Below are 26633 nucleotides of genomic sequence, written 5' to 3'. Positions count from 1 at the left end.
GGGGAACTTACTGCCCCGGAACAGCGAAGCCAGGCGAGCCAGACCTACTTGGCACGGGTCCACAGAGCGAGGTCCTTCGGGTTGTCTCCGGGTTACATAAGGTCCGGTTCTGGTGCCGCTGCGTTCAAGTGTAATTCGAGTCGCGGCTTCTGTTTGGGGCTGTCTGAACTCGTTTCGTGAGAGTTAGTAAGGAGTTGTAATGAAGTTCCTCACAGTATAGGCCGACACAAATGAAATGTACCGATTTTTTCAGACAGTCAGTTAAGTCGATACCAGACCGTCCTCACAGGTGACCTCCCTTGAGTTCATTTTTAAAGTTGTATTATAGTTCAGACTTTTTCCTTTGTGACTGCTCTGACTGTAGCCTCTAATATGACTGCTTGACAAGGCGTATGTCCCCCTCTACTGGTGATAAAGAGCAACTGACAGATCAGATAAGAACAACATTCTCAACATTCTTTATTGATGAAAATGGGTTGAATTCGAGGTGAATGATTGTTTTGTTGGGTGGTTTGGACATTGCATCTACAGGATGCCTCTATGATGTGGTGTTGGTAAATGGGTCAATGATGTGGTCTACTTTTTCATTCAGATCATTTGATTTGTCTGTAGACTTAACAAATACCATGTGCATCACTCTTGTGATGGTAAATGACAATAAAAGCATCAGGGAGCGTGTTTGTATGCACAGAGGGGAGGCAAAGCGCGCAGGCAGAGGTGTAGAGCCCACACGTGTGAGCAGGTGCGTGTAGGACAGTTTGGCACGAGCTGCTTGTGGTACTCAGGAGTCAAAAACGTTTCTAGTCAAAACACTTTGTTATTATTGTCTTCGAATGGTCTGAATGCCAGTAGATTGTGGAGGGTTCACCCAGAAGCACTTTTACGCACAGCGCGCATGGTACCTGTGTGACCAATCCGTGCACAGCTCGACCGTGACACTCGTTTATAAAAGCAGCATCAGTCAGGTGTCACTCAGACCCGTGGATCTCTCACACGCTGAACAGTGAACGTGCCCAAGGCTCGTGCGTCCTGCTGTGTGAGCGCGCGGGCAGAGGCGCGTGGATATGGAGGAGCTGCAGAACCACAGCGGGCTCCGGAACGGCTCGGTGGAGGAAGGCTTCAGTTTTGAGGACATTGACGTGAGTGCGGACGGCAGCCCGATCCTGCGCATTCTAATCTCCGTCATCTACAGCGTGGTGTGCGCTGTGGGACTCGTTGGAAACCTGCTGGTGTTTTTCCTTATGAAGCTGCGCCAGGGCAGGAAGAAATCCAATATCAACACGTTCATCCTAAACTTGGCCGTCACGGACTTCCAGTTCGTGCTGACGCTGCCCTTCTGGGCCGTGGACACGGCTCTGGACTTCAGCTGGCCGTTTGGAGACGCCATGTGTAAGATCATCCTGTCAGTGACCGTCATGAACATGTACGCGAGTGTCTTCTTCCTCACGGCCATGAGCGTGACCCGGTACCTGTCCGTGTCCTCCGCTCTAAAGAAGCGTGCGTTCAGGCGCTCTCACTGCGTGCGCTGGGTGTGCGCGGTACTCTGGGTGGCCGCCACTTTGGCCACCGCGCCTACTGCGATCTTCTCCACGGTGACGGTGGTGGCGGGGGAGAAGTTGTGTCTGCTGCGATTCCCTGAGGGCTACGACTGGCTGGCTCTGTACCACATCCAGAAGATCCTGGTGGCGTTCGTGGTGCCCATGCTCATCGTGTCCGCGAACTACCTCTTGCTGCTGCGCTACGTGCGCCGCCGCAGCATGGACACGGCAAACCCGCGGCGCCGATCGCGTGTCACCCGCTCCGTGGCCATCGTGGTGCTGTCCTTCTTCTGCTGCTGGATGCCCAACCACGCCATTACGCTGTGGGGCGTTCTGGTCAAACTCAACGTGGTCCATTGGGACAAGTCATACTACCTCGTGCACACGTACGTGTTCCCCGTGACCGTGTGTCTCGCGCATACGAATAGCTGCCTGAACCCGGTGCTCTACTGTCTCATGCGGCCAGAGATCCGGAAGATGCTGAGCGGGACCTTCTGGAAAGTGTCTGTCCCCAACTCCAACAAAGCGTGCGCCACGCGCTCCTTTACGCAGGGGGACACGCACGGCGTGGTGCCGGTGCAGCTGCTGGACAACGCGGAGTACACTCTGTCCATTATCGATCACAAGGGACTGTCCTCCTGCAAGATCGCACAGCACTCCGCCTTCACCATCTCCACAGGACACTCAGCACCGGACTCTTAAAGACTATTTTATGCGTGTGATCGTTTCCATAACGGGACTCTTCTCCCGAGGGCCATGGCCACCTGTAGTTGTCTGGGACAGTCTGTGGCTGCTGACAGAGCATTGTACAGTACAGAGGAGAGACTCGTGTGACGCTGTAAATAAAGAGCTTTCTCCTGTGCGTGTCTCTCAGTGTCTCAAACTGTTTTGGTCTGACCTCCTAATCCATCCTAACTCCACACAGAGTGTTTTGAAGTACCATAACATATCCTGCTGGTGAAATGTACCTGGTTGTTATAACAGAAAACTATGATTTTTAAAAAAGTCACAGTTTCATGCAATATAGTCTTTCTATACGTTTCTCTGACCACACCCTAAACCTCATGTTTTGGACCAGATGAACCACAGAGCTCCTGGTTAGTGGGTAGAACACTGCTGCTCTCTCCATATAGTGCTGTACACAGTGCTGTGTGTCTCTCTGTCTGCAGTGTATTTGAGGAGGAGAAACTGAGGCCAGTCCTTAACCTGCAGGGCATAATATTTTTGGAGTCCATCTTTATGTCACTAATACAAAATTTCATCCAGTTCCATCATTCTCACCATTAAGTACTATAGAATGTCTTTTGCCAGTATTTTTGCTCATATTTAAAGGTGCACTGTGTAACTTTTATGGTGGAGCCTCGATTACACCTTCTATTCTCCATGAAGATGTTATCGTTTTGCCAGGAATGTTCCACAGTGTAGCTATAAACATATCTGTCACCATGGGGAGAAGCAAGTGACACCATTAGCCCAGGTTACAGGTAAGAAATGAGGCCTGACCAGGTATTTTTAGCTTTAAATTCAAGATTGATGAGTTTAATACCATACTGTGGAACATTCCAGACAAAGCAATTGGTTCTGTGCACAACAGTAGTAGCTCGCTCCAGTCAGAGGGACAGTCTGCACGACCGTTTCTGGTGTAATGTAATGTCTATGGGGTTTTTGCAAAGTCCCACTAAAATCACTAAATCCTGACAGATCAGGCCATGGACAGAGAGCTGCAGGATGGATTTACAAATGTGCTTTCAGAAGGGTAAGTTTTTGTGTGTCGGGGCTACATGTGTCCAAAGAGCAAACAGCAGCAGGTGCCAAAACGCCCGTTAAATGAAAACTTGTTTGTACAGTTCTGTCAAGAGCTGTAAGCTGTGGAACAACAGGCTCAAAACTCAACCAAACTGATTTGTGTGAGTCAATATTATTTGTTCTGTTTATGTAAAATATTTAAATCAATAGATAAGTTATGTAAAAGTACACAGTTCTGAGTTTTTTGTTTTTTAAGTACTATTTTTCAGTTGATTTATGTAAACTCAACAGCCTTTGACCTTGTCCTAACAGTGTTCCCTCATCATTAACTTACTCAGACTTATATTTTGATTGATTCATGTTTGAATAATGATGTATTGTCCTACATTGAGTGCTCACAAAATTCCTATTTTCACCTACCTCCATCTCTACCCACTACTCGGTACTTGAGATTATTCAAAACATTAAGACTGAAAAGAAATCATGCATAACGTACAGAAATGTCACATTTTCAACAATAAAAAACACCCACATGAAAATCCACTGCTTGTTTCAGTGCGATGCCACAATAAAGGGGCGTGGCCTCTCAGTTCTGCAGTTTTGTCTCTATTACCAATTTGAATGTATTATTTTAGATCAATACTGCAGTTTACAGTGTAAATATAAATAAATAGAGAGAGAGAGAGAGAGATATTTAGATTTCATTCACACATGTTTGAGTAAACCTGCATGATTGGTCTGTCTATATCGCCAAAGCTCAACATGTTCACCTTGTGATGTCATGTGGTGGTAGTTTTCAAATTGACAGCCACGTTTTATCTTTAATTCAGCAGAGATGAGCAATTCCATGGCTGAATTTATTCAAATGATTCTAGTGAAGGTGTGTGGAGTTTAAAAACACAGTGGAGCATTTCCTGTATTACCACATGACATCACAAGGTGGAGAAGAGTGTTTTCAGTTTGAGAGATGAACTCAGCCTAAATTTGCAGGGTTTGTGTGTTAAACATGTGTGAATAAAACAAAACACAACTCCAGGTCTGTTTATGATGAAGAAACAACATTATAAAATAGATCAGAAAATAAACAGGAACGCTTTCAGGTTATTTGTATGGGACAATTTGCACACAAAATAATTCAAAGTGCTTTACAGAATTATCAAGATACTAAAATCACACAAATCAAAACATGAACAGGTTTAACACACTACAAAAAAGGTGTTTTAATGCACATTTTTACCATTTTATTTTTATTTCAAACATGTCAGGACACATAATAAAAAGCAAAACATGAAACTAAACAAAAAACTGAATAATCATGATAACAACAACGTTCTGGAGTGACATAACAACTTTCAAAACACCAATAAGTTTGTATGATAAACCCAGACTGATCTTTCTCTATATGTTTTAGACTGATATGAGTCTGGTCACCACATTGTCCGTTGTGCCTCAAGCGACATTCAGGCAGTACCGCCCAATCAGATTTGTTTATTTCAGCGACACATTGATCACTATCATTGATGACTAGAGTTTGACTAGAGTTTATCCATCCATCCATCCATCCATCCATTTTCTTCAGCTTATCCGGGGCCGGGTCGCGGGGGCAGCAGTCTAAGCAGGGACTCCCAAACTTCCCTCACCCCAGACACGTCCTCCAGCTCCTCCGATGGGATCCCAAGGCATTCCCAGGCCAGCCGAGAGACATACTCCATCCAGCGTGTCCTGGGTCTTCCCCGGGGCCTCCTCCCGGTGGGACATGCCCAGAACACCTCCCTAGGGAGGCGTCCAGGAGGCATCCTGAGCAGATGCCCGAGCCACCTCAGCTGGATCCTCTCAACGTGTAGGAGCAGTGGCTCTACTCCGAGCTCCTTCCGTGTGACCCAGCTCCTCACCCTATCCCTAAGGGTGCGCCCAGCCACCCTGCGGAGGAAGCCCATTTCAGCCGCTTGTATCCGCGACCTTGTCCTTTCGGTCATTACCCAGAGCTCATGACCATAGGTGAGGGTAGCCTTACGGCTCAGTTCCTTCTTCACCACAACGGGCCGATACAGCGACCGCATCACTGCAGACACTGCACCAATCCACCTGTCAATCTCACGCTCCATCCGTCCCTCACTCGTGAACAAGACCCCAAGATACTTGAACTCCTCCACTTGGGGCAGAGACTCACCACCCACCCGGAGAGGGCAAACCACCTTTTTCCAGTCGAGAATCATGGCCTCGGATTTGGAGGAGCTGATTCTCATCCCAGCCACTTCACACTCGGCTGCAAACCGCCCCAGTGCCTGCTGCAGGTCCTGGCTCGATGAAGCCATCAGGACAACATCATGCGCAAACAGCAGAGATGAAATCCTGTGGTTCCCGAACCAGGCCCCCTCCGGCCCCTGGCTGCGACTAGAAATTCTGTCCATAAATATAATGAACCCAACCGGTGACAAAGGGCAGCCCTGGCGGAGTCCAACATGCGCCAGGAACAGGTCTGACTTACTGCCGGCAATGTGAACACAGCTCCTGCTCCAGTCATACAGGGACCGGACAGCCCTTAGCAAAGGGCCCCGGACACCACGACCCAAAGGACACCACGAGGGACACGGTCGAATGCCTTCTCCAGATCCACAAAACACATGTGGACTGTTTGGGCAAACTCCCATGAACCCTCAAGGACCCGATGGAGAGTATAGAGCTGGTCCAGTGTTCCACGACCGGGACGAAAACCACACTGCTCCTCCTGAATCCGAAGTTCGACTAACGGTCCTCTCCAGTACCCTGGAATAGACCTTACCGGGAAGGCTGAGGAGTGTGATTCTCCTGTAATTGGAACACACCCTCCGGTCCCCCTTCTTATACAGAGGGACCACCACCCCGGTCTGCCATTCCAGTGGTACTGTCCCCGACCGCCACGCGATGTTGCAAAGATGTGTCAGCCAAGACAGCCCCACAACATCCAGAGACTTGAGGTACTCGGGACAGATCTCGTCCACCCCCAGAGCCTTGCCACTGAGGAGCTTGCTAACCACCTCGGTGACTTCAGCCAGGGTAATGGACGAGTCCGCCTCCGGGTCCCCAGTCTCTGCTTCCTCCTCGGAAGACATGATGGGGGGGATTGAGGAGATCCTCAAAGTATTCCTTCCACCACCCGACAACATCCCCAGTCGCGGTCACAATAACAAAACACCACTCGGGTTCAGATCAGGGAGGCCGTTCTTCCCAATCACGCCCCTCCAGGTGTCACTGTCATTACCCACATGGGCGTTGAAGTCCCCCAGGAGAACAACGGAGTCCCCAGTCGGTGCACTGTCTAGTACCCCTCCCAGGGACTCCAAGAAGGCCGGGTACTCTGCACAGTTGTTTGGCCCGTAGGCCGACACAACAGTGAGAGACCTGTCCCCGACCCGAAGGCGCAGGGACGCGACCCTCTCGTTCACCGGGGTGAACCCCAACACGAAGCGGCTGAGCTGTGGGGCAATGAGCAAGCCCCCACCAGCTCGCCACAGGCAACACCAGAGAAATGGAGAGTCCAGCCCCTCTGTCGCTTGCTGTCGAGCACCCACCCCAGGCCTGGCTCCAGGGTGGGGCCCCGGTAACGCCAGTCCAGGTGACGTAGCTTGCCTTGATTGAACACTCGTCATAAGGGGCTTCTGAACCGCTCTTCGTCTGACTAGACTGGAGTTTAGTGATTCAGTAATTAATTCTGCTCCTTGTAAGCAGCCATATTTGTTTTAATAGCAACAGACCATGCATGTCCATGATTGGCTAATCCACCTGTCAATCACACCCATCTGAAAACAGTGAGATTTACATCTTTCTAAGTGTGTATTTTTGATCCCAGTCTGCACCATCAGCTCCTACCACCATGTCAGTGAAGTGTCTTGCTTAAGGACACAACAACAGGATCAACTAGAGCCACTGCAGCAGCTCATATTCCCACCAGTCTCCCATCCAAGTTCTGACCAAACCTGGCCCGGCTTAGCTTCTGAGGTCAGGCGAGATTAAGGATGGACAAGGAGGTGTAGCCACATTTTTTACCAAGTACTAACTATGTGCAGTGTTTATTATTTACAGTCTATAAAAAGTTCAATACTTGCCTCATTTAAAATTCGAGGACTTAAAAGCGCTTTGGTATCTTCAATGGAGATTTTAATCATTCTGAATAAAACTGTGCTTGATTCATGCCATTCAGTTTTCTTATTTTTAATTTTATTCCATAACAAACTGTTCTCATGCATGTGTCCTCCATGTGACCAAGACAACAAGACAATCTCGTTTCTGCAAAGAAAAAAGTCAACATTATAAATCCATTTACGCCTTTGTGTGTTAGTGCTATGATAATCACAACAATTAGCCACATTATGCGCTGAGTGGAGCAGGCATATGCACTCTGAGCTCCACATAACAGCTAAATGAAACATAATAACCCCAGTGCTTTGATTTTGAATGCGTTTCCCAGGTGCTAAGTGTTACCATCATTATTCTTGTGTTTTCCTGTCTTAGTGTTAATAGTCTCTGTTTTGTCTGTGAATCTTTCAAGGTAAATGTGGACATATTAGATACAAGGATTCAACAAGAGATTCTTCATAGATTTTAAATAGATATTTCTGAGAATGTAGCCAGTGTTACCTCCTTATGTCCTGTAAATCCTGGTAAATATGGAAATATGGAGGGACTACTATTCAAATGAAAAGAATCCATAACAGACACTAAACACTTTGCTTTATCAACATTTGTTTGGGCTCATATATGTTCTTCATTAGAGTTCAAACAGAAAAAAAGTGTATGCGTTAGAAAAAAGGAAGTAATGTAAATGTTGTGATTACATAATTAAAAACTATGAAACAATGAAAATGATTTGAAGCCTTCAGTGTAAATCCTGAAGAATAAATCACAGGACTGGAATAGTGTCTGGAGATCATGTATAGGTAGTATGAAAAATACATTTTTTTGGCACTTTCTACCATGTTATAATGTTCTTTCCTCATTAAAAACATGCCTGAAAAGGTTTTAGATGTCATCCCTGCATGTTTGAATAATTTAGCGATCTTTCCTAGGCCCTATTTGAACCCTTCCTATGGTTAGCAGTAAGATTCTGTGCAATCTTCCTCCCACAAACCTACATCATCCATACTCCCACAATTCTCTTCTGTGAAGGGTGAGTGCAGGGAGCAAAGGGAGGGGGACTGAGAGAGTCAAAAAACAAAAATGAAACTTCTAGAACATGTTAGTATGTTGTTTTAGATTAATATAGTGTTTTCAAAGCAATGAAAGGTAACATGGTGATCTAAATATGTTATGTTTTAGCTATTAATACCCCATAGAAGTAAAATACTCCCTCTTTAAATATCACTTCCCACATGAATCATTTATTTATATTTATACAGGGAGAGCCCAATAAGAGCACCAATCTTTTTCATGAGCGCTCTGTTCAAATACACAGCAATACAAACTGAAACAAACAAAATAACAACATTTAACCATTTAAAACCAACCATTAAGACCATTTAAAACATTAAAAACAGAAGCAGGTGTGATTATAAATGTTTATCACTAGAGCAAAAGACAAAGTTTAAATCTGTCAATTGGACAAAACATTGACATTTCGCTGCTCATCCAAGCCACTTCTTCATTTCTGGTCAGATTGCTGGTGGACACTGCCTTATATCCATCTGAATGGAGGAGTTAACTACACTGAAACTGTAAACATCTATTGCCTTAAGGCAATACTTTGTGGAACCGCCTTTTACTGCAATTACAGCTGCATGTCTTTAGGGGAATGTCTTCACCAGCTTTACACACCTACAGACTGAAATTTTTGCCCATTCCTCCTGGCAAAACAGTTCAACCTCTGTCAGATTTGATGGAGACCATTTGTGAACTGTTGTTGTCAGATCTTGCCACAGATTTTCAATTGGATTTAGGTCTGGACTTCGACTGGGCCTTTCTAACACATCAATATGTTTTGTTGTCCCACAGCTGTGGATCTCTGCAGCTCTTCGAGAGTCACCATGGACCTCCTGGCTGCATCTGTGATGAGTGTTCTTCTTGTTTATTCTGTAAGTTTTGGTGGACGGCCATGTTTGTGTAGGTTTGCAGTTGTGCCATATTCTTTCCATTTGCGGATGATGGATTGAACATTGCTCCTTGAGATGTTCAATGCTTGGGAAATCTTTTTAGATCCAAACCCCACTTTAAACTTCACTGCAACTTTATCTCTGAGCTGTTTGCTGTGCTCCTTTGACTTCATTTTGTGGTTTGTTCCCCAACACTCTCTTAACAAACTTGTATGGCTTTCAGAGCACAGCTGCATTTATACTGAGACAAGATTAAACACAGGTGGACTCTCTTTAGTCATTAGGTCAATATTCAATCTTTACAAAATCATCAGGCAACCTTGCATTCAAGAAAAGGGGACTGAATACTTTTTAAGTTTTTTATAAAAAACAAACAAAAACAAAACGGAAATCTTGTAAAATATTTCCTTCCACTTGCTCATTCACATAAAATGCTAAGAAAATGTATTTAAATTTGTGGTTGTGACGTGACAATATGTGAAAACGTTCCAGGGGGAAGAATACTTTTGTAAGCCACTGTATCTGACTTAGTTGTGTGTGCAGTGGGTGCATCAAACTTGAAATTTCTGTGTTGAGGATTGTTACCCTTTTTCATTGTAATTTTTCTTTTAGGTGTATGTTGGTCTGCAATTTATTTATTTAATTTTTGCTGTGTTTGACCCAGGCCTTTGTATAGACACCACACATGAAACAACAACCAGGAAATGACATGTAAACAGAAATGAAGTCAGGACCCAAAACAGATTTCATATTTTATTCAAAAGTCAAACATCTGCTGTATAAACCATGAGTGGTGCTATTCACTCTGTGAGTGTGTGCTATACAAAACCATTTGAACATAATGCTCCTTAAAAGGTTCATATTACGCTGTTTTCTGATCTTGTCTAATGTTGTTTCCTCATCACAAACATACATGGAGTTTTGTTTCATTCACACATGTTTAACAGACAAGCCCTGACTGAGTTCTTCTCTAAAACAGAAAACACTCTGTTCCACCTTGTGATGTCATGAGGTAAAACAAAAAGTGCTCCTCTGTGGTTTTTTAAACTCTAGTCACCTTCACTAGACTCATAATAAGCATAATTTCAACTCTGGAATTGCCAGTCTCTTCTGAATATAAGGTAAAAGGAGCTGTCAACTTGAAAACTACCACTGCATGACATCACAAGGTGGAACAGAGCATTTTGAGCTTTGGAGATGTAGACAGACAAGTAATAAAGGGTTACTCAGACATGTGTGAACGAAACAAAACACAACTCCAGGTATGTTTTTGATGACGTAACAATATTCTAACATGGCTTAAAGCTCACAAGAGATAACTTAATATAATATAGGACCTTAAAGGTGCATCATGTAACCTTAGGGCTGCACTGTTTTGGCCAAAAATGCACTTGTACTTTTTCTGACCTGTATTGTGATCGTGACTAGATTAGATTTGCCAGATATGCATGAATAGGTTTCTGTTCAGAGTGCACACTGTAAAGGCAGGTAGCAGGATTGTTCTATTAACACTGTTTTGGTTTTTGCAGAGGGCTCAAATTGCAATTTCAAGTTGATTGTGACGCATTGTGCAGCCCCAGTAACGCCATCACCTTGCCCTCTCCATGGACAATGTTATGATTCACCTGGAATGTTCCAGATCTGTCTAGTGTGTATTCCATTAAGGGAGTTCTTATTGCTCAGAAAAAAGACATGTATTCTTACTGTGAGCGGAGTTGCCTTCACCTTAGTTTGGTAACATTCACTGGTCTCCATGGCGATTGATAAATTTAAAGCCATTTGTGGAAGATTATAATCACATCTTTACGAAGACAAACACCTTTAAGTACACAGACCTGGGATTAATAGGGATGTATAAGAGTCTACCAAAAAATTCAACCCTCTTTAAGGAAATTGCTCTATACTGATTTTGGTACCACAATAATTACGACCAGTGTAAAAACCCACCTCTTCTCCCTGACATCTGGCTCTAGCCTGATAGAATATCTCGGTGTTTTATAATTCTTTGCCTATGTGTCATTTTTTATGTATATCTGTTTTTGTGTATTGTTGTTTATGTGAAGCACTTTGGGCAGCTTTAAATTGGATTTTAAATATGCTGTATACATTTATTTATTTATTTTATTTTTATTTTATTTTTAAGCATATCTTTTTTTTTTTTTTTACTTTATGCATGCCCTTATTTGTACTTACTCAGTGTTTTTATGTTGCACTTTATCACCAAAGAGAGTTCCTAGTTTGTGTAAAAAGTCTTCTGGTTCTTCTGATTCTGAAATAAAGTTCAATTTAATCGAAATGAAGGTGCCCATTTTTAGAAAGGTTTGTACAAAAGTAACTGACGTCTTTGGTAAACTTGTGTAGATGCAAATATTGCTGGATCTAATGGTTATAGATAGAATTGGAAGAATGTGTTTGTCTTGTGTATCTTGGATCATCAGTCAAGGTGCTCACCAGCCAGCCCTGTGCATCTCTTGAGTGCTATGGTTGTGAACACATGTTTTCCTCACATATATTATGCATTCCCATGACCAGCGCTAATAACATATTGCATAACGTAAACAGCATCTGCCATTACCGCACTACAGATCAGGGGTTTGGCCAAAAGAACTGATGCTCTGAATAAAACACATCCACAGTCTCAGAGGATTTGTACTGGGTGTAATTGGACCAAAACACTTGACACTAATGAGAGGAAGCTGCTCATAAATACGACCTCAAGCATAGGTGAAGATCCTGCGATTAGATTTGCACGTTATGTTTAAAGCGTAGGATTCTGTTCAGCGTGCACACTGTAAACAAGTCCAGGAGGAGTAACATCTGAGAGAAGACTGACATATGATAAACGAATACAAGAATCCCATGCATTTCAGAACAGAACATGTTTGTAGATGTCTAAACTACAAGTACAGGATTTTTCTATAAAATGACGTTGTATTATCTGAATCATTGCAGCCTTTTTGATTGTAATTTTAATCATTTCATGCTATATTGTGTAGCTTTATCTTACATCCATGCTTTTCCCCAAACCCAGTTATGACGCAGTAGCAGCAGTGTTAAAAACTACAATATTGTCTAAAAAAAGAGCTTTTAAAATGATAACTTGGGTATCAAAATCTGTGTCGTGTCTATTCCTTAGAATCGAAATCGGGTTTTAAAGTTTTTGTATTGCGATAACACTATTAAAGAAGACCTGTTGTGCTTATATCTGCTGTATTTATGACACCTGTGGATCATTATGTGTTTAATATAATTCGCACGTTTTAAATTGCAATAGTAATCTAAAACGACTTAATAAAAGAAACAAGTCCGCTTACTTCCGCGTTAGAAAAATGCGGTGTCCGATGGGAGTTAATGTTGCCGTAAAAAGCATCACAACAAAGAGCTGTGTAGCTGTCGGCCGCTCCAGTGGACATCTGTGGAGGATTTGTTTCATTTGCACCGAAATGGACTGTGCGACGCTGCTGAATCCTGCCTGTATCACTGATTAAGAAAATAAAATTGGAGTTGAATGAAGTATGTACGTCAAAGTGGGCGTGTAGGTAGGGCGGTGGAGGCGAAAACGGGGGTTGATCTACAAAATTAAACATGCACGAATCGCTCTAAAAACAACTTTGACTGAGTAAATGGTGAAATTCTGAATAGTCGATTTTGCAGAATAGGTCTGCTTTAAGGTCCTAGCAGAAATACACTGGGGGGAAAAAAAAAATAAAATTGCTACCCTCCATAACAGATTTGCTTGCAACCAAAACTGTACATTTTCCATCTCTGTTCCATACGTCCTCCTGATACTTGGAGAAGTTCCAGTTCGCGGCTGCGTTGTGTCCGGTCCAATAGTGTCCAGAGGATGACTCAGACGTGACAGAAGAACAAACCGTCTCCTCCACATTCAACCTGCGGGTTAAATATCTCCTCCACAGCACTTTGTATCTCTATAAATTAATGTGCATAAGATTTCATATACAAATACACCATGTTACACTGATGACAGGTCCCCGTGACGCTCTCATGAACAGTTTAATAAATATGCGTCATTACAAAGGAGATGTAGGAGCTAGTCTCTGTCTTTAAACTGAAGTCTTTGTGTAGGATCGGGACCGGCCCCGTGCCGCGGTGCACAGGTCAAAGGTCACAGGTGTCGCGGCCGCCCTTGCTGCGGTCCTGCAGTGGCCGTGGCGGGGATGGGGGGGGACGGGGAGGGGTCCCTGAGAGTGGGTCCCAGCACGGAGCTCTGCGAGGGGCCTCAGTTCCTGTTACCGCTCCTCTGACACTTTGCTGTTGGGCCCAGGCTCCTCCTCCTCTCGCCGCTTCTGCCTCCTGAAGAAGCCCAGCTGTAGAGAAGGACAAGTTTAGTCTAAAATTCTGCTAAAAACAACCTGGACTACTACTGTCATGATTTTAGCTAAGTCCTGATGCAGATCGTGTATGTATCGAAACATGTTGGCTTTGGCGTATATGTCTATGGTAGAATTTCAGCGGTTGCCATGGTGATACAATGAATACTTTATCAAACGCTGCCAATTAAGTAGTAGCTTCAGTCTGAAAACTCAAGAAAGAAATGCAAAATGGATTTAAACAACACATTTTTATGAGCCAGGGATCAATAAGAGCATTTAGGTGTGATTTTCAACAAAATAAAATCAAACACCTTGTGAAAGAGACAAACTGAAAAAAATTTGGGTAATGCTAGATGTGACTGTAATGTTATTTGAGAGAAATATTTAACAGTACAAAATCATCCCACCTAACGTTTTTCAGTTAACCTAAATCACACGCTCCTGAAAATGTGTTATTTAAATATGGTTTTTTTTTGTTTTGTTTTGTTTTTTTTGACAATTTTCCAATGTTTTCAAGTGATCTTAAATCTTTTTGACAGTGTTTCCTCATGTGTCCATTGTGTCTCCATGGTAACTGATGAATATTCCACCGTACAGATACATGTAAAACACCCCCACAGCGATGCCATTGAAAATATCAATAGTGGGACCTTTCCAGAGCAGTTGTATGACAGGCACAAGAGCTCCAGGCCCCCGCAGGATCTGTTCCTTACGCATGAATGACCTCTGCCCTGCTTTTTGGGGATACACTGTGTTCAGATACTGGAGACAGAGCAGACTCAGAACATCTATACTGTGTTCACTGTGTTTATTGTTGCTTTGTTATAACAGATTTCATATTGCTTTTAGTTATTTCTGCTAAAATATCAAATAAAATGAAAATAATTAATGTTTCTTGAGAGAAAAGGTCATGTGTGGAGCTGTCAGAGCCAGAGGGAGGGCAATTATGAGCTGTAGAAGTGAATGTTGTGTCTCTGTGAGTGGAGATAAGTGCTGAGAGAGAGAGCACATGTCAGAGCCATTTGATTAGAATATCACACACTGTACACAACACAGTAAAGAAACATCTAATCCTCTGGTGCATGTGAGCTCAGCTGGACTACACTCAAACTACCCCATTCAGCACACTTTACAAGAATCTGTTGCAGCTTTGACTGAAATATAATAATAATATATAATAATAATAATAATTAAAGCCGCGAGTGGCATCGAACGGCCCCCGCGGGCCGTGCTTCGCGCTAGGCCAACCCCGCACTCCCTGTGGGTGGCGCTAACGCGCCACTTGTCCCTTTTTTATTGGGGCTTAATATATAGTAGTTTGTGGTCGTGTCTCCTTTTAATTACAGAATAAATGAATTCACGGTGCTAAATGAGTGGTACTGTAAGCTAAATAAATGTATAAAAACAACAGGAAATGTGCTGGAAAATCTGCCACCTGCTTATGAGATTATGTCATTACATTAATCAATTTTGAATGTATTCAATTACAGATGTATTTATTGCTAATATTACCTTGACCATCACCAAGGGATGTCAAAAGTATCAAAAATATAGTAGATATCTAGTAGATACTCATTTGTATCTATCTTCTGTCCTACTCATTTGACCACGACAGAAATGAACCTTTCCTGAATAGATTTAAAATGATGTTGAGCTGAATCAGAACAAGTATAAGACACATAATGTACGCCAATGGACCACTATGGAACCTACCTGAACGACTGAGGGATTACACAGATATAAGGCCACATGGTAATATAAAAGAAAGTACAACCATTTAATGTTAAAAGATACCATTCTATTGTCTAAATAAAATGTTTTTTTATTAGCACCACGGTATCATAATTGGATTTGAACACTGAGTCTATTCCTTAGTACCAAAATAGAGTTTGAAATTTTAGTATTATGACAATACTAGCTCAAACATATTTAAATTGAGTCAGAATATGTTGTACTGATCTGAGAGTTAAGGCTGGAAAATGGATATAAGCTTGTGGCAACATGAACTGAGTGTTTGCTTCTCAAGGGACAAGTTTTATCCGAATTCCTGCTGAAATTTAGACATTAGTGTCACAGTGATTGAAAAAAGTGCAGCAGTGTGAGGAGGCCTGACCTTCCACAGAGCCAGGCTGAGCAGGGCGAGCAGCAGCAGTCCTCCCAGAGTACTGCCCACGATGATCCACACTGGGATACGGAAGTCGCCCGCTTTACGGATCTCCAACACGATCTGTGGAGCAAAGACCATGTCACAAGTCAGTACTGCTGTATATATAAAGAGGGGGTAGAGTAACCAAAAAATGTACCCAAATAAGAATAACGTTTCATTAAAATAATGTTACTCAAGTAGAAGTATAAAGCAGTGATCCAAGAATTTATTCAAGTAAGAGAAAAAAAAAGTATTTGGAGAAACTACTACTCAAGTAAGAGTAACTTAAAGAGGATTTATATTTGAGGTTAATGTAATTTGAAAGGCAAAACATTAAATAATGCACAAAACCTTGTATTTTTAAACAGGCACAAAAATGAGACAAACTAAATCATATCTGAAGGAGCTGCAAGAAACACAAATGTTCAAATACTTTCATATCATCAACATAAAGCTTTTGTCTCTGTAGATTTACTTACTCAATTTCTTTAAAAGGTTACTCAAATGTAACTGTAAGTGAGTAAATGTAACCGAGTACTACCCACCTCTGGATACATATACAAACACACATATATATGGAGACCCTAATAGAAACCCCAGAAACTAAAACTAATAAACCACATTTGTTTTATTTCAATTAAACTGAAATGCAACTCCAGTGTGTTATTATACAGCCCAATATGACTCTGGTGTGAGAGTGCAGATGGACACCAGCAGGTGGCAGCAGAGAGCACTGTGCAGAGGCTCACACACTGCTGCTGCTGCTCCTTTAGGTCCCTGAGCTCCTGTCTGTTCCTGTCTGCTCCACTCTGCTCCTGTCTGCTCCTGTCTGCTCCTTTGGGTCCCTGAGCTCCACTCTACTCCTGTCTCCTCCAGCGCGCTCCTGTCTCCCCCGCTCTGCTCCATCCGGCCCCCAAGCCCCTAAATACAACAGTCCCCCCTGATAATATGAATAAAACAGTTTGACTTCAGTTCATTTGTACCAATAGGATAAATGTGTCATATGTGTAAAGCCTTATCACTGGTTTTCAGATGACAAACATTCTAATAATCAGGTTCTGCATTTGTGCATTTATCTTTTGGATATTTCTTAAGAAGTACACTGTAGTCTATGGGAGAAACTGGTGCTGGGACTAGAATCTGCCACCAGTGCTTATGAATATGAAGATTATGATTAAAAAAAAGTAGCCAAGGCTATTATCAGAGCAGTGGTCAGAGCTGTGGTCAGAGCTGTGGTCAGGGCTCAGGGCTGTGGTCAGCTGTGGTCAGGGCTGTGGTCAGGGCTCAGGGCTGTGGTCAGCTGTGGTCAGGGCTGTGGTCAAGGCTATGGTCAGGGCTGTGGTCAGGGCTGTGGTCATGGCTGCGGTCATAGAGGTGGTCAGGGCTGTGGTCAGGACTATTATCAGAGCAGTGGTCAGGGCTGTGATCAGAGCAGTGGTAAGAGCAATGGTCAAGGCTGTGGTCAGAACTGTGCTCAGGGCTATTATCAGCGCTGTGGTCAAAAAAGTGTTCAAGGCTGTGGTCAGGACTGTGGACAGTGTTGTGGTCAGAGCTGTGGTGAGGGCTGTGGTCAGAACTGTGGTCAAGGCTATGGTCAAGGCTGGGGTCAGGTCTATTATCAGAGCTGTGGTCAGAGAGGTGGTCAGGGCTGTGCTCAGGGCTGTGCTCAGTACTATTATCAGAGCAGTGGTCAGGGCTGTGATCAGAGCAGTGGTCAGGGCAGCGGTCAGGGCTGGCACTCACATGTCTGACTGGCCGCTCTTCGTGCAGGAACATGACGCTGGATGCCGGCAGCTCCACTGAGGCACTGCTGACCACCTCCACGATCTTAAACTTCAACTGCAGACACAGGACAGAGACAGAGGACAGAGACATACGAGAGATGACAGAGACAGAAGAGAGTGGACACAGACAGAAGAGAGTGGACACAGACAGAAGAGAGAGGACACAGACAGAAGAGAGAGGACATAGACAGAAGAGAGTGGACACAGACAGAAGAGAGAGGACACAGACAGAAGAGAGAGGACACAGACAGAAGAGAGAGGACACAGACAGAAGAGAGAGGACATAGACAGAAGAGAGTGGACACAGACAGAAGAGAGAGGACACAGACAGAAGAGAGAGGACACAGACAGAAGAGAGAGGACACAGACAGAAGAGAGTGGACACAGACAGAATTAGCTCCTCTCTGTTCAGATGCAGGAGGCTCGTGGTTTGGTTGGCACAGAGGACACAGTAGTCTTATGATTAGTACTTACAGCGTGGAGCGTGTCCACTCTCAGAGCTCCACTGATCCTCACAGCGATGTCTCTGTACGAGGCCACATTCACAGAGCACTGCACCGGCACCGTCAGGGTGTTGGACCGGTTCTGTACAAACACAAACACAAATGAAACTGCAGCAGATCAGTGAGCAACAGTGATGAGAGGAGAGACATGAAGAGTTTAGCTGCAGCAGACCAGTTAACGGAGAGGACAAAGACTAGACTTTTACCAGTTGTGTGTAGCGGGACAGGTCCTCTGGAGCGGCCCGGCTCTGAGCCACGTGTTGTGGGGGCAGGCAGTACGTCCCGTCTCTCTGTGGAACAACAGTAGCACTTTAAACCAAGGTCAGCGTGAACCCAGACTGGATCATGTTCATATTCACCTGAGAATTATTCATTTGTGCGGAGGTTTGTCTGACTTACACACAATTTATGACATTTTCCAGTGAGCCAAAGGAGACTCAACTTTTAGTGTCACTCAAATCATTTGAAAGTAACCATATACCACCTGCTTTTCCTGCACGGTCTCCTTGAGCTCCTTGACAGTCTTCATAAAAGTCCTCCTGTGTTTCAGAAGCTTTACCTGAGAATAGGTCTGTCATAATAATTACTATATCGACTCATCGTTCAATATATGTTAGACGGAAACATATATTTTTTGATCAATATTTTTCATGGGTACTTTTTGAATTAATAAAGTATTTATTTCTGCTATTTTTTTTTTATTGCAGCTCTTTTTTTTTTTTTTTTTTTTTTTTTAATATTGTAGCTTTAGAATAGCCTTTGTGGTTTAAATCTGCTCTTGGGTTTCGTGTCCGTGGCATAAATTAGTTTCAATATTATCATTTATCGTTTATATTTACTTCAGCAAAATTTGGAACTTTTAAATTTGTTCATCCTGTCAGGTCTACCTGAGAAACCCACTCTATCGAGACTCAGTCACTCTCGTCCTTCTCATGTGAACCAGAGCTCCTCTGACAGCTCCACCGGTCCTGTAGTCTGACCTTTGAACCTGTTCTCCTAATGGGACTTAAGACCCAATTAGACATATTAGAGTGTAGACAACTCTCACTTGGTCTATGCTGAAGTCGTGGATGTGCAGGAGCTGGTTGCCATTGCGGGTCATCTCTGGGATGTGGATGTTGAGCTGCAGGTCTCTGACGGGGAAGTAACCCAGGTTCTGGATCTGAGACCGGACCAGACCAGGACAAACCAGGAAAAACCAGAACAAACCAGGACAAATCAGGACACAGCAAGACAGAACAGGATAGAGCAGAGAGGCATGATAGAGGAGAGAGGTTAGGGATTGTCAATATTCAATTAAATCCTGCTATTTGTTAACGTGACTAGATGTTCAATATAAGAGGGGGTATTACACTTGGATGATAATTGTTAACACATAACATATTTAGACCACTGTGTTACCTTTTATTATTGTGAAAATACTATATTTGGAAAAAACATAAACTCTGTAATAAGTGTCACTTTTGTTTTGGATGCTCTGAGCTAAGTCACTCCCCCTTCAGAGCACTACCACAACACAATCAGTGTGTTTCATGCTAATTAAACAAAAATTTGGTTCTGCGGAGGAGATATGTTGTTTTTGGAACTCACCTGAAAAGTGAAGTTAAAGGGAGGGCCGATAACTCCAGAGTCCTCCAGAGACAGCTCAGACTTGATCTCATACCGTGTAGGGTTGGAACTTCTGCAAATGTGAAGAAAACGAGATCATTTAGGGAAAATACTGAATTGCAAATTTGCTAAATATTGTAATTTGACTAGATAATACAAAACAAATATTATGCAGTATTTGTATTGTTACTTTTGGCATTTGAGGTTTTAGAACTTAAAATAATAGTCTTCAGGCAATAGATAGCTTGTTTCTACCAGTGCACACCAATACTGGGAAATGGGTTAGGACGCCATCTACCTGTAGGATGTAGGAGGAATAAATTTTCAATAAAGGGGTTGCCTATTTTTCCCGACATGCTAACAGAAGCATGTAGCTGGAATGGACACCAGTTGATGACAGACATGGTCAGATATGACCGTATGGACTTAAAAACAGTGTAAAGACTTTTGCATGAGACGTCACAAAACTGGGAATTTCAAAATGGTGTGTTTTTATGGGGCTTAGAAGGAGCAGACTTACTATAAAAGGATTCATCAAACAAGCGTGAATGAAGTAAAATACAACTGCAGATATGTTTTTGATGAGGGAACACTGCTGTAACAGGCTAAAAGCTCCAAAAAAATCAGTTTTGAATAACATGTCTTAAAATTCAGTCTGCATTGGATTAGTAATTGCATTAACAAACTTAACAAAGAAAACTGAACTGTTTAGCTAATATAATAACCCCATGTATTTCAGAAAACGTTTGTAGAGGTCTGAACTACAGAGTTAGCATGTTTAAGACATGGAGATACAAGGACATTGAGTACACCATATTACCTATAATAACTGCATCCTTTGTGGAACCATATGTACTCTCTCAATATGACATAAAAGAAGTCCAACCTTGTAAAAAGAAGGTCTGCTTCGTATTGCAAAAAGTAGTAGATGTCGTTGAAATTATCTGCAGTAGAAACGTCCTCTCCATCGCTGGTGGAAGAGAAGCAGCACAAGTTAGTTTTCAATTTATAAAGCGATTCTGGGTTTATTATGGAAAATCAAGTCGGACCTGCTGGCCTCCAGGAGAATTCGGAGGTGGTCCAGGACAACAGAGCGGCTGAACTCAAACTCCAAGCGGAAATAAACCTACGGGAAAAAGAGTCCATAGAATTCCATTAAGAACACTTGACTAAAATGACTCTTAATTCAAACTTAATCTGTGTCTGAACCTTTTGGAGCACAGGCAAATCGCTGGGCTCTTTGTGAAACTGAGGCCCTGTAGTCTGATTTACTCTCATTATAAGACAAGCTGGGCACAGAGGAACAGCACACTTCCCACCTAGATTTTTTGAGGTAAATATAAGCACGTATCGTTGGTGTCTGGAGGGATGGACCAATAGAGAGTAAATTGAGCATTTATTGGGTTTTGATAAGTCCCTTTTCCAAGCTGAAGCCCATATTACTCAAATGAGATTAAGGGACTTGCTATTATGTAAAAAGGCCTGGAGAAATTCCTATCAATTATTATGATTATATTAATTTCTGTCGGCGTAATCCTTCAGTCGTCCAGGTCTGATCTATAGCAAAAGCGAAGTTTAAATCTGTCAACTGGACAAATCGTTGTAGGAGTAAAGACGTTTCGCTGTTCACCCAAGCCATTTCTTCAGTTCTGATCGTCTTTTGTTATATTAATTTCTATTATTGTATTTTTTTATTTGTAAATTTGAACTACAAACTGGTCCAGATTGTTTACAGAATGTTTGATTTGGCTGAAAATAAGAGGGTTACTGCTTTCCCTTAATTTTTCACACACTCAGGAGCTTCACAGTTCCTTTTTATCAGATGGACAAACATGAATAAATGTGCAAAAGTTCTGAGGGCAGGCCCACCTCAGCTTCAGAAGTTAAACACATACAGTACATGATATAGCTTGTTTTCAAAGCGTATACTTCATTGGGCAAAGACACATTCACACATGAAACAGATGAAGTGTCTTACCCATGGACGCGTCAACATCACGCACTGGTGTTGAACGGCCAACCCTTACAGTTTGAGGGAACACTAACTGAGCTACTGCTACCCCAGAGTCAGCTACACCACCTGTATATAGTTTAGTACTTTTATCCGACGCTAAGACTGGGTTATGGTGACAATATGCTACTTTGCTCACATAGTCTTAATTTTTTTCTCTATGTAATCCAGCGCTCTGCTCAAACATAGACACTTCTCCACACCCACGTCTATGGTCTCTGTAAGATTCTGTAAGGAGTGAGCGACAGGTACATTTAACCAATCACAGTGAAATATGAACCTTCAAAAGAAAAAAATGACTTTATTTGCCTAGAAAATATAAAGTGCTCATAAATTGGGATGAAAATCTAAATCGTGATCTGACTTTAAGAAAATCATAATATTATTTTTCTGTCATATCACACACCCCACATCAACCTGTTACATTAATATGGGGGCCTCGTTACCATGGTTTTTGCCGAGGTACATTGAACATTGACATTCTAGGACTTTCCATTAACGAATTTCCACTACAACTCGTCCTGCTCCCTCAAAACCTTTACCACTACCTGAATAAAATTTAAATTGAAGCATAGACTGTATATATAAATGGACGTCGCTAACCCGCCAGCCGCCATGTTCCAAATAGGAAGTGATCATGGGCGTGCTTCTGCCTCCATCGACACTGGCTCCAGTTCATTTTACATTTACATCAAAAATTGTCACCTCTCTCCCTGTAACTGCTGCTGTTACCCTTGTCATTTTGGTCTTAATGTTTGTATTAACCCGCTCTACGTGATACTAGGGTTTTTATTTCACTATTGTGTCTGTAAATCAAGATGCACATTAATAACAGACAAATGAGGCGCCTTCTTTCCCCGAGGTCGCCCTGAATATTATTTTGAAGTAACGTTACTGTCACTTAAGTACAATATCTGGCTACGCTCTAACCTCTGTCTAACGTGAGTGCAGAGCTGACTGTGGAGCGTGATTGACAGCTCACACATATGGTCAGACCTCTTGTTTACAGTGGCGCAGGGTTCAGTGCAGTGAGTCATTGATCAGAGCACACAGGAATGCACTGCAGCTATAGGAGGAACACGACGGCACAGCAGAGACTCTCGGACTAAGTTTAAGTGGTTAAAGCACTAAAATCAGATACTCAAGCTAGTACCGAAACTAGGAATTCATTTGAGCAAGTGTCGATACAAAAAGGTCACATTCACAGGACAGAAATGAACCTTTACAATGTTCTCGAGCTGCATCAGAACAAGTATAAGACGACATAGACTAGTATACGCCCATGGACCGCTGTGGAACCTACTACTACCACTGGTATCAGAACCGGTACTGAGTAAGGAAATAGAGTTTGAAATTTCAGCATCGTGACATTATAAGGTGCAAAAGAAAATTGTATTCTGTCTGAGTGAATACATTTGGCCACTCATGCAAGAGGCTTCTTCAGCTCTGACAGGAGACTAGACTATAGATATAAGGCTGTATCCTGAAGAAACCTTTTGCACGAGCGGACAGAAGTATGCGCTCTGAATCCCTATAGGTTTTACTCACTCAGGATTCAGTTCGCACAGCACATTTTAAACACTACCAGATCTAATGAATAACTTTACATAACTTCATAGAGGTCTGACCTAGAGATGAGCCCATATGGATTTTTTCAGCTGATACTGATATTTAGCTTTTAAAGTGTGTTGAAGTACAGCTCACAAATTAACTTTCACTTTTGTAAAAATAAAACAAAATGCATTTATCCGGGATATAAAATAATTACTTGCGTGATTGTGTACTTAAGTAAATTACAGATACCTAAACATTCTACAGTACAATACTTTACTACTTTTACTCCGTTACCTTCGACCACTGGTGTGTTCTACTTCCATTTTTACTCATGAGTCTGTTTAAAAAGAGTAATCTGATGCACTGATTACAATCTGGGAATAATACAGAGGCACACAGAGAGGGGGCAGCAGCAAAAAAAAAATATTGGTGTTGAAATATCGATACTGGAACAGATATACAGCCCGTCCCCAGCCTAAACTCCAGGTCTGCAGGTTTAAGTAGCAGACGATAATAGCTGCAAAGATTGATTACCACCAGATGGCAATAAGATAACAGAAGAAAACACTTTGATAAGAGAAACAGCAGGAGTTTTATATCAGGGCTCGGTAAAAGGTCTTGTAGCATTTTTGCAGTGTAAGTGCATTTGGGCACATCACATGGAGCTTGTGGTGTAGACAGTACATGTGGTCTTTCTGTTTGTGATAATGCACTGGCCAGATTACACAGCACAACTAAACGGGCCGGAATAAGTCAATTTGGTTCGGAGCATTTTTTTAAATAGGAAAAAATGCTCCAAACCGAATAAGGCTCTTAATATTTTATGCAGCTTTTTTCTCAACACGATTATCCAATTAGAAAGTAAAATGAACCTAAATAGTGAAATACAGTTGATTTAAAGGAGCCTCTCTGATCTGAATGGTCACTACCTAAACCCCAGCTCCTGCAGCCAATCACGAATCAGTGCTAGTGCAGCCTCTGCAGCTCAGTGAGTGAATTCTGGAGATTCTGATCTTTCACGTGAGGCTTGTCCATAGACTGAGAATGAGAAAAACTTGAACATGGTACTTGGCAACCCAGGCTCAGCTGTGCTTGTACAACTTTTTTTTTTTTTTTTTAAACCAGTGAGAACACAGCCTACATGCCCTGCCATTAAGTAAATATGTTCAGTCAAATATGAATAAGTGTGTTGGTTTAGTCAATTAATTTGCTATAATGAATGTTACTTTAATTCAGAATGTAGAGCTGCTCAGTTTAAAGGTCCTACATTACACAAAACTGACTCTTATAGACGTTAAGTCATGTTATAATGCTGTTAGCACCTCAAAAACAGTCCTGGAGTTGTGTTTTGTTTCATTCACACATGTTTGAGTAGCTGCCTTTTACCTTTAGTTCAGTAGAGATTAGCAATTCCAGCACTGAAATGATTCTAATGAAGATGTATGGAGTTTAAAAACACAGCGGAGCACTCTCTGTATTACCACATGACATCACAAGGTCGAATTGAGTGTTTGCAGTTTGAGAGATGAACACAGCCTAAATATGCAGTTTTTGTGTTAAACAACGTGTGAATGAAACAAAACACAACTCCAGGTCTGTTTGTGATGAGGAAACATTATAACATAGATCAGAAAATACTGTAATATGGGTCCTTTAAGTAAAACTGTGTACTTTTCTAAACCCAAAATGCCTCTCAGTGATATAATGTGTGCTAATATGCTAATATACTGTATTGATGGTGATGTTGTTTTTAACTATAGACATGAGAAAATACTACTCAATTCTCACACCTATAATTAACTCTAACTTAACTTTATCCCACACTAGACATACGTTATGCACAGCTGTTGTAATGTCTCTTAAGTAACTTCTGTCTGATCCCATTCTGCTGCGGACATTACATAAATATAAAAGTGTAATCCTCGTGCATTTGTGGAGCGTCCCTGTCCTCCCTCTGCCTCTCTTCTCAAGCGTCACCCTCTTAAAAGCTAAAGTAGGGGCTCGTAAAGGCCCGCTAATGCTAAGAGCTATGGGGTAAACCAGGACAGAGCAAGAGAGAGAAAGAGAGCAGCAATCAGGAACAGATGAGGAGAACGCAGCCTCAGTTGGAGCTCAGGGGCCCAGCGGAGGTAATGGTCACATTGCAGCACTCTGGTAGTTAATGGAGGATAAAGGTGTATTCAAACCGCACGTAGATATTTTCACAGCAGGGAATAGAAGTGTATATAAGTCCGTGGATAACAACAGACTTCTGAAAAGGTCAAAGCGAGGTTGAGAAATAATCAAATTAAGGATGAAATTGGGCCGAAACTATCTGGAGTGAGATAAAAGTGACCTATATGAGGGTGAAATCAGGTTTAAACTAATAATTACACCAGGATTAAACAAGGTCAAATACAAATCTCAGTTTAACAAAGTCTTAACAAGGACTAAAACAATTACCGTACAAACAAGGGAGAATCAAGACCATTTGAAACCAAACCAGACTTAATCAGGACAAGCGTAATTTTAAAACAGGACAATACAACAGGTCTAAACTTGGACTAAACTGGGATTAAATCTGGACTAAAACAGGTCATCAAAAACAGCATCAAAAACAAAACTAAACTACAGTAAAGTCACTCCAAACCAGGGCTAAATAAGGGCCAAACTGGGCTCAAACCAGGACAAATGTGAATGCAGCCTAAAGCTAGAGACAAGACAACAAGGTCTAAACCAGAACTAAAACAAGGACTAAACCAGATCTAAACCAGGACTAAACAACCAAGTCTTAACCAGGACTAAATAACCAGGTCTAAACCAGAAATAAACCAAGTCTAAATCAGGATTAACCAGATCAAAACCAGGACTAAACCAGATCCAAACCAGAACTAAACCAGGTCTAAACCAAGACTAAACCAGATCCAAACCAGAACTAAACCAGGTCTGAACCAGGACTAAACCAGATCCAAACCAGAACTAAACCAGGTCTAAACCAGGACTAAACCAGATCCAAACCAGAACTAAACCAGGTCTAAACCAGAACTTAACAATGAGGTCTTAACAAGGACTAAACCAGATCTAAACCAGGCCTAACACTAGAACTAAACCAGGTCTAAACAACCAAATCTAAACCAGGACTACACCAGGTCTAAACAGGGACCAGGTCAAAAACATGAAATAACTACCAAACAGGTCAAAGCTGCTCAACTATCGAAAGAAGTGACTCCAAATTGAAAAGCTAAACTAAAACAAAGGATCCCGAGGAGAACTACTGGTGCCTGGACCCACCAAGACTAAAATGGCTAAAGGACATCAAGGTCTAAAGGAGGACTAAACCAGATCTTAACAAGTTCTCAACAAAC

At 42.3% G+C, this 26633-nt stretch overlaps 2 protein-coding genes across 2 annotated transcripts in view; one reads left to right on the top strand and one right to left on the bottom strand.

The window, feature by feature from the left end:
* Positions 1-1064: 1064 nt before the first annotated feature.
* Positions 1065-2240, top strand: LOC117393836 (relaxin-3 receptor 1-like). Its single transcript, XM_033991845.1, has one exon. It carries the CDS (start codon positions 1065-1067, stop codon positions 2238-2240), a length of 1176 nt encoding a protein of 391 aa, XP_033847736.1.
* Positions 2241-13521: 11281 nt separating this feature from the next.
* itga11a (integrin, alpha 11a) overlaps positions 13522-26633 on the bottom strand; it is a 110892-nt gene continuing 97780 nt past the window's right edge. The window contains exons 22-30 of the mRNA XM_033988910.2: positions 20774-20850; positions 20611-20694; positions 19707-19797; positions 19165-19278; positions 18323-18406; positions 18088-18198; positions 17573-17668; positions 15797-15910; positions 13522-13677 (exon numbers count right to left, since the gene is read on the bottom strand). Coding sequence (XP_033844801.2) covers positions 13600-13677; positions 15797-15910; positions 17573-17668; positions 18088-18198; positions 18323-18406; positions 19165-19278; positions 19707-19797; positions 20611-20694; positions 20774-20850 — 849 coding nt within the window. The 3' untranslated portion in view covers positions 13522-13599. The remainder of the gene's footprint in view (positions 13678-15796; positions 15911-17572; positions 17669-18087; positions 18199-18322; positions 18407-19164; positions 19279-19706; positions 19798-20610; positions 20695-20773; positions 20851-26633) is intronic.

This window comes from Periophthalmus magnuspinnatus, chromosome 3 (genome assembly GCF_009829125.3).
Source record: "Periophthalmus magnuspinnatus isolate fPerMag1 chromosome 3, fPerMag1.2.pri, whole genome shotgun sequence".
NCBI lineage: Eukaryota > Metazoa > Chordata > Actinopteri > Gobiiformes > Gobiidae > Periophthalmus > Periophthalmus magnuspinnatus.
Note: the sequence above shows the minus strand (reverse complement) of the source record. Positions and strands in the feature narration are given on the sequence as shown.

Bases quoted from the DNA above. Each gene is read 5' to 3' on its own strand.
- LOC117393836 (XM_033991845.1), top strand. From the start codon at position 1,065: ATGGAGGAGCTGCAGAACCACAGCGGGCTCCGGAACGGCTCGGTGGAG.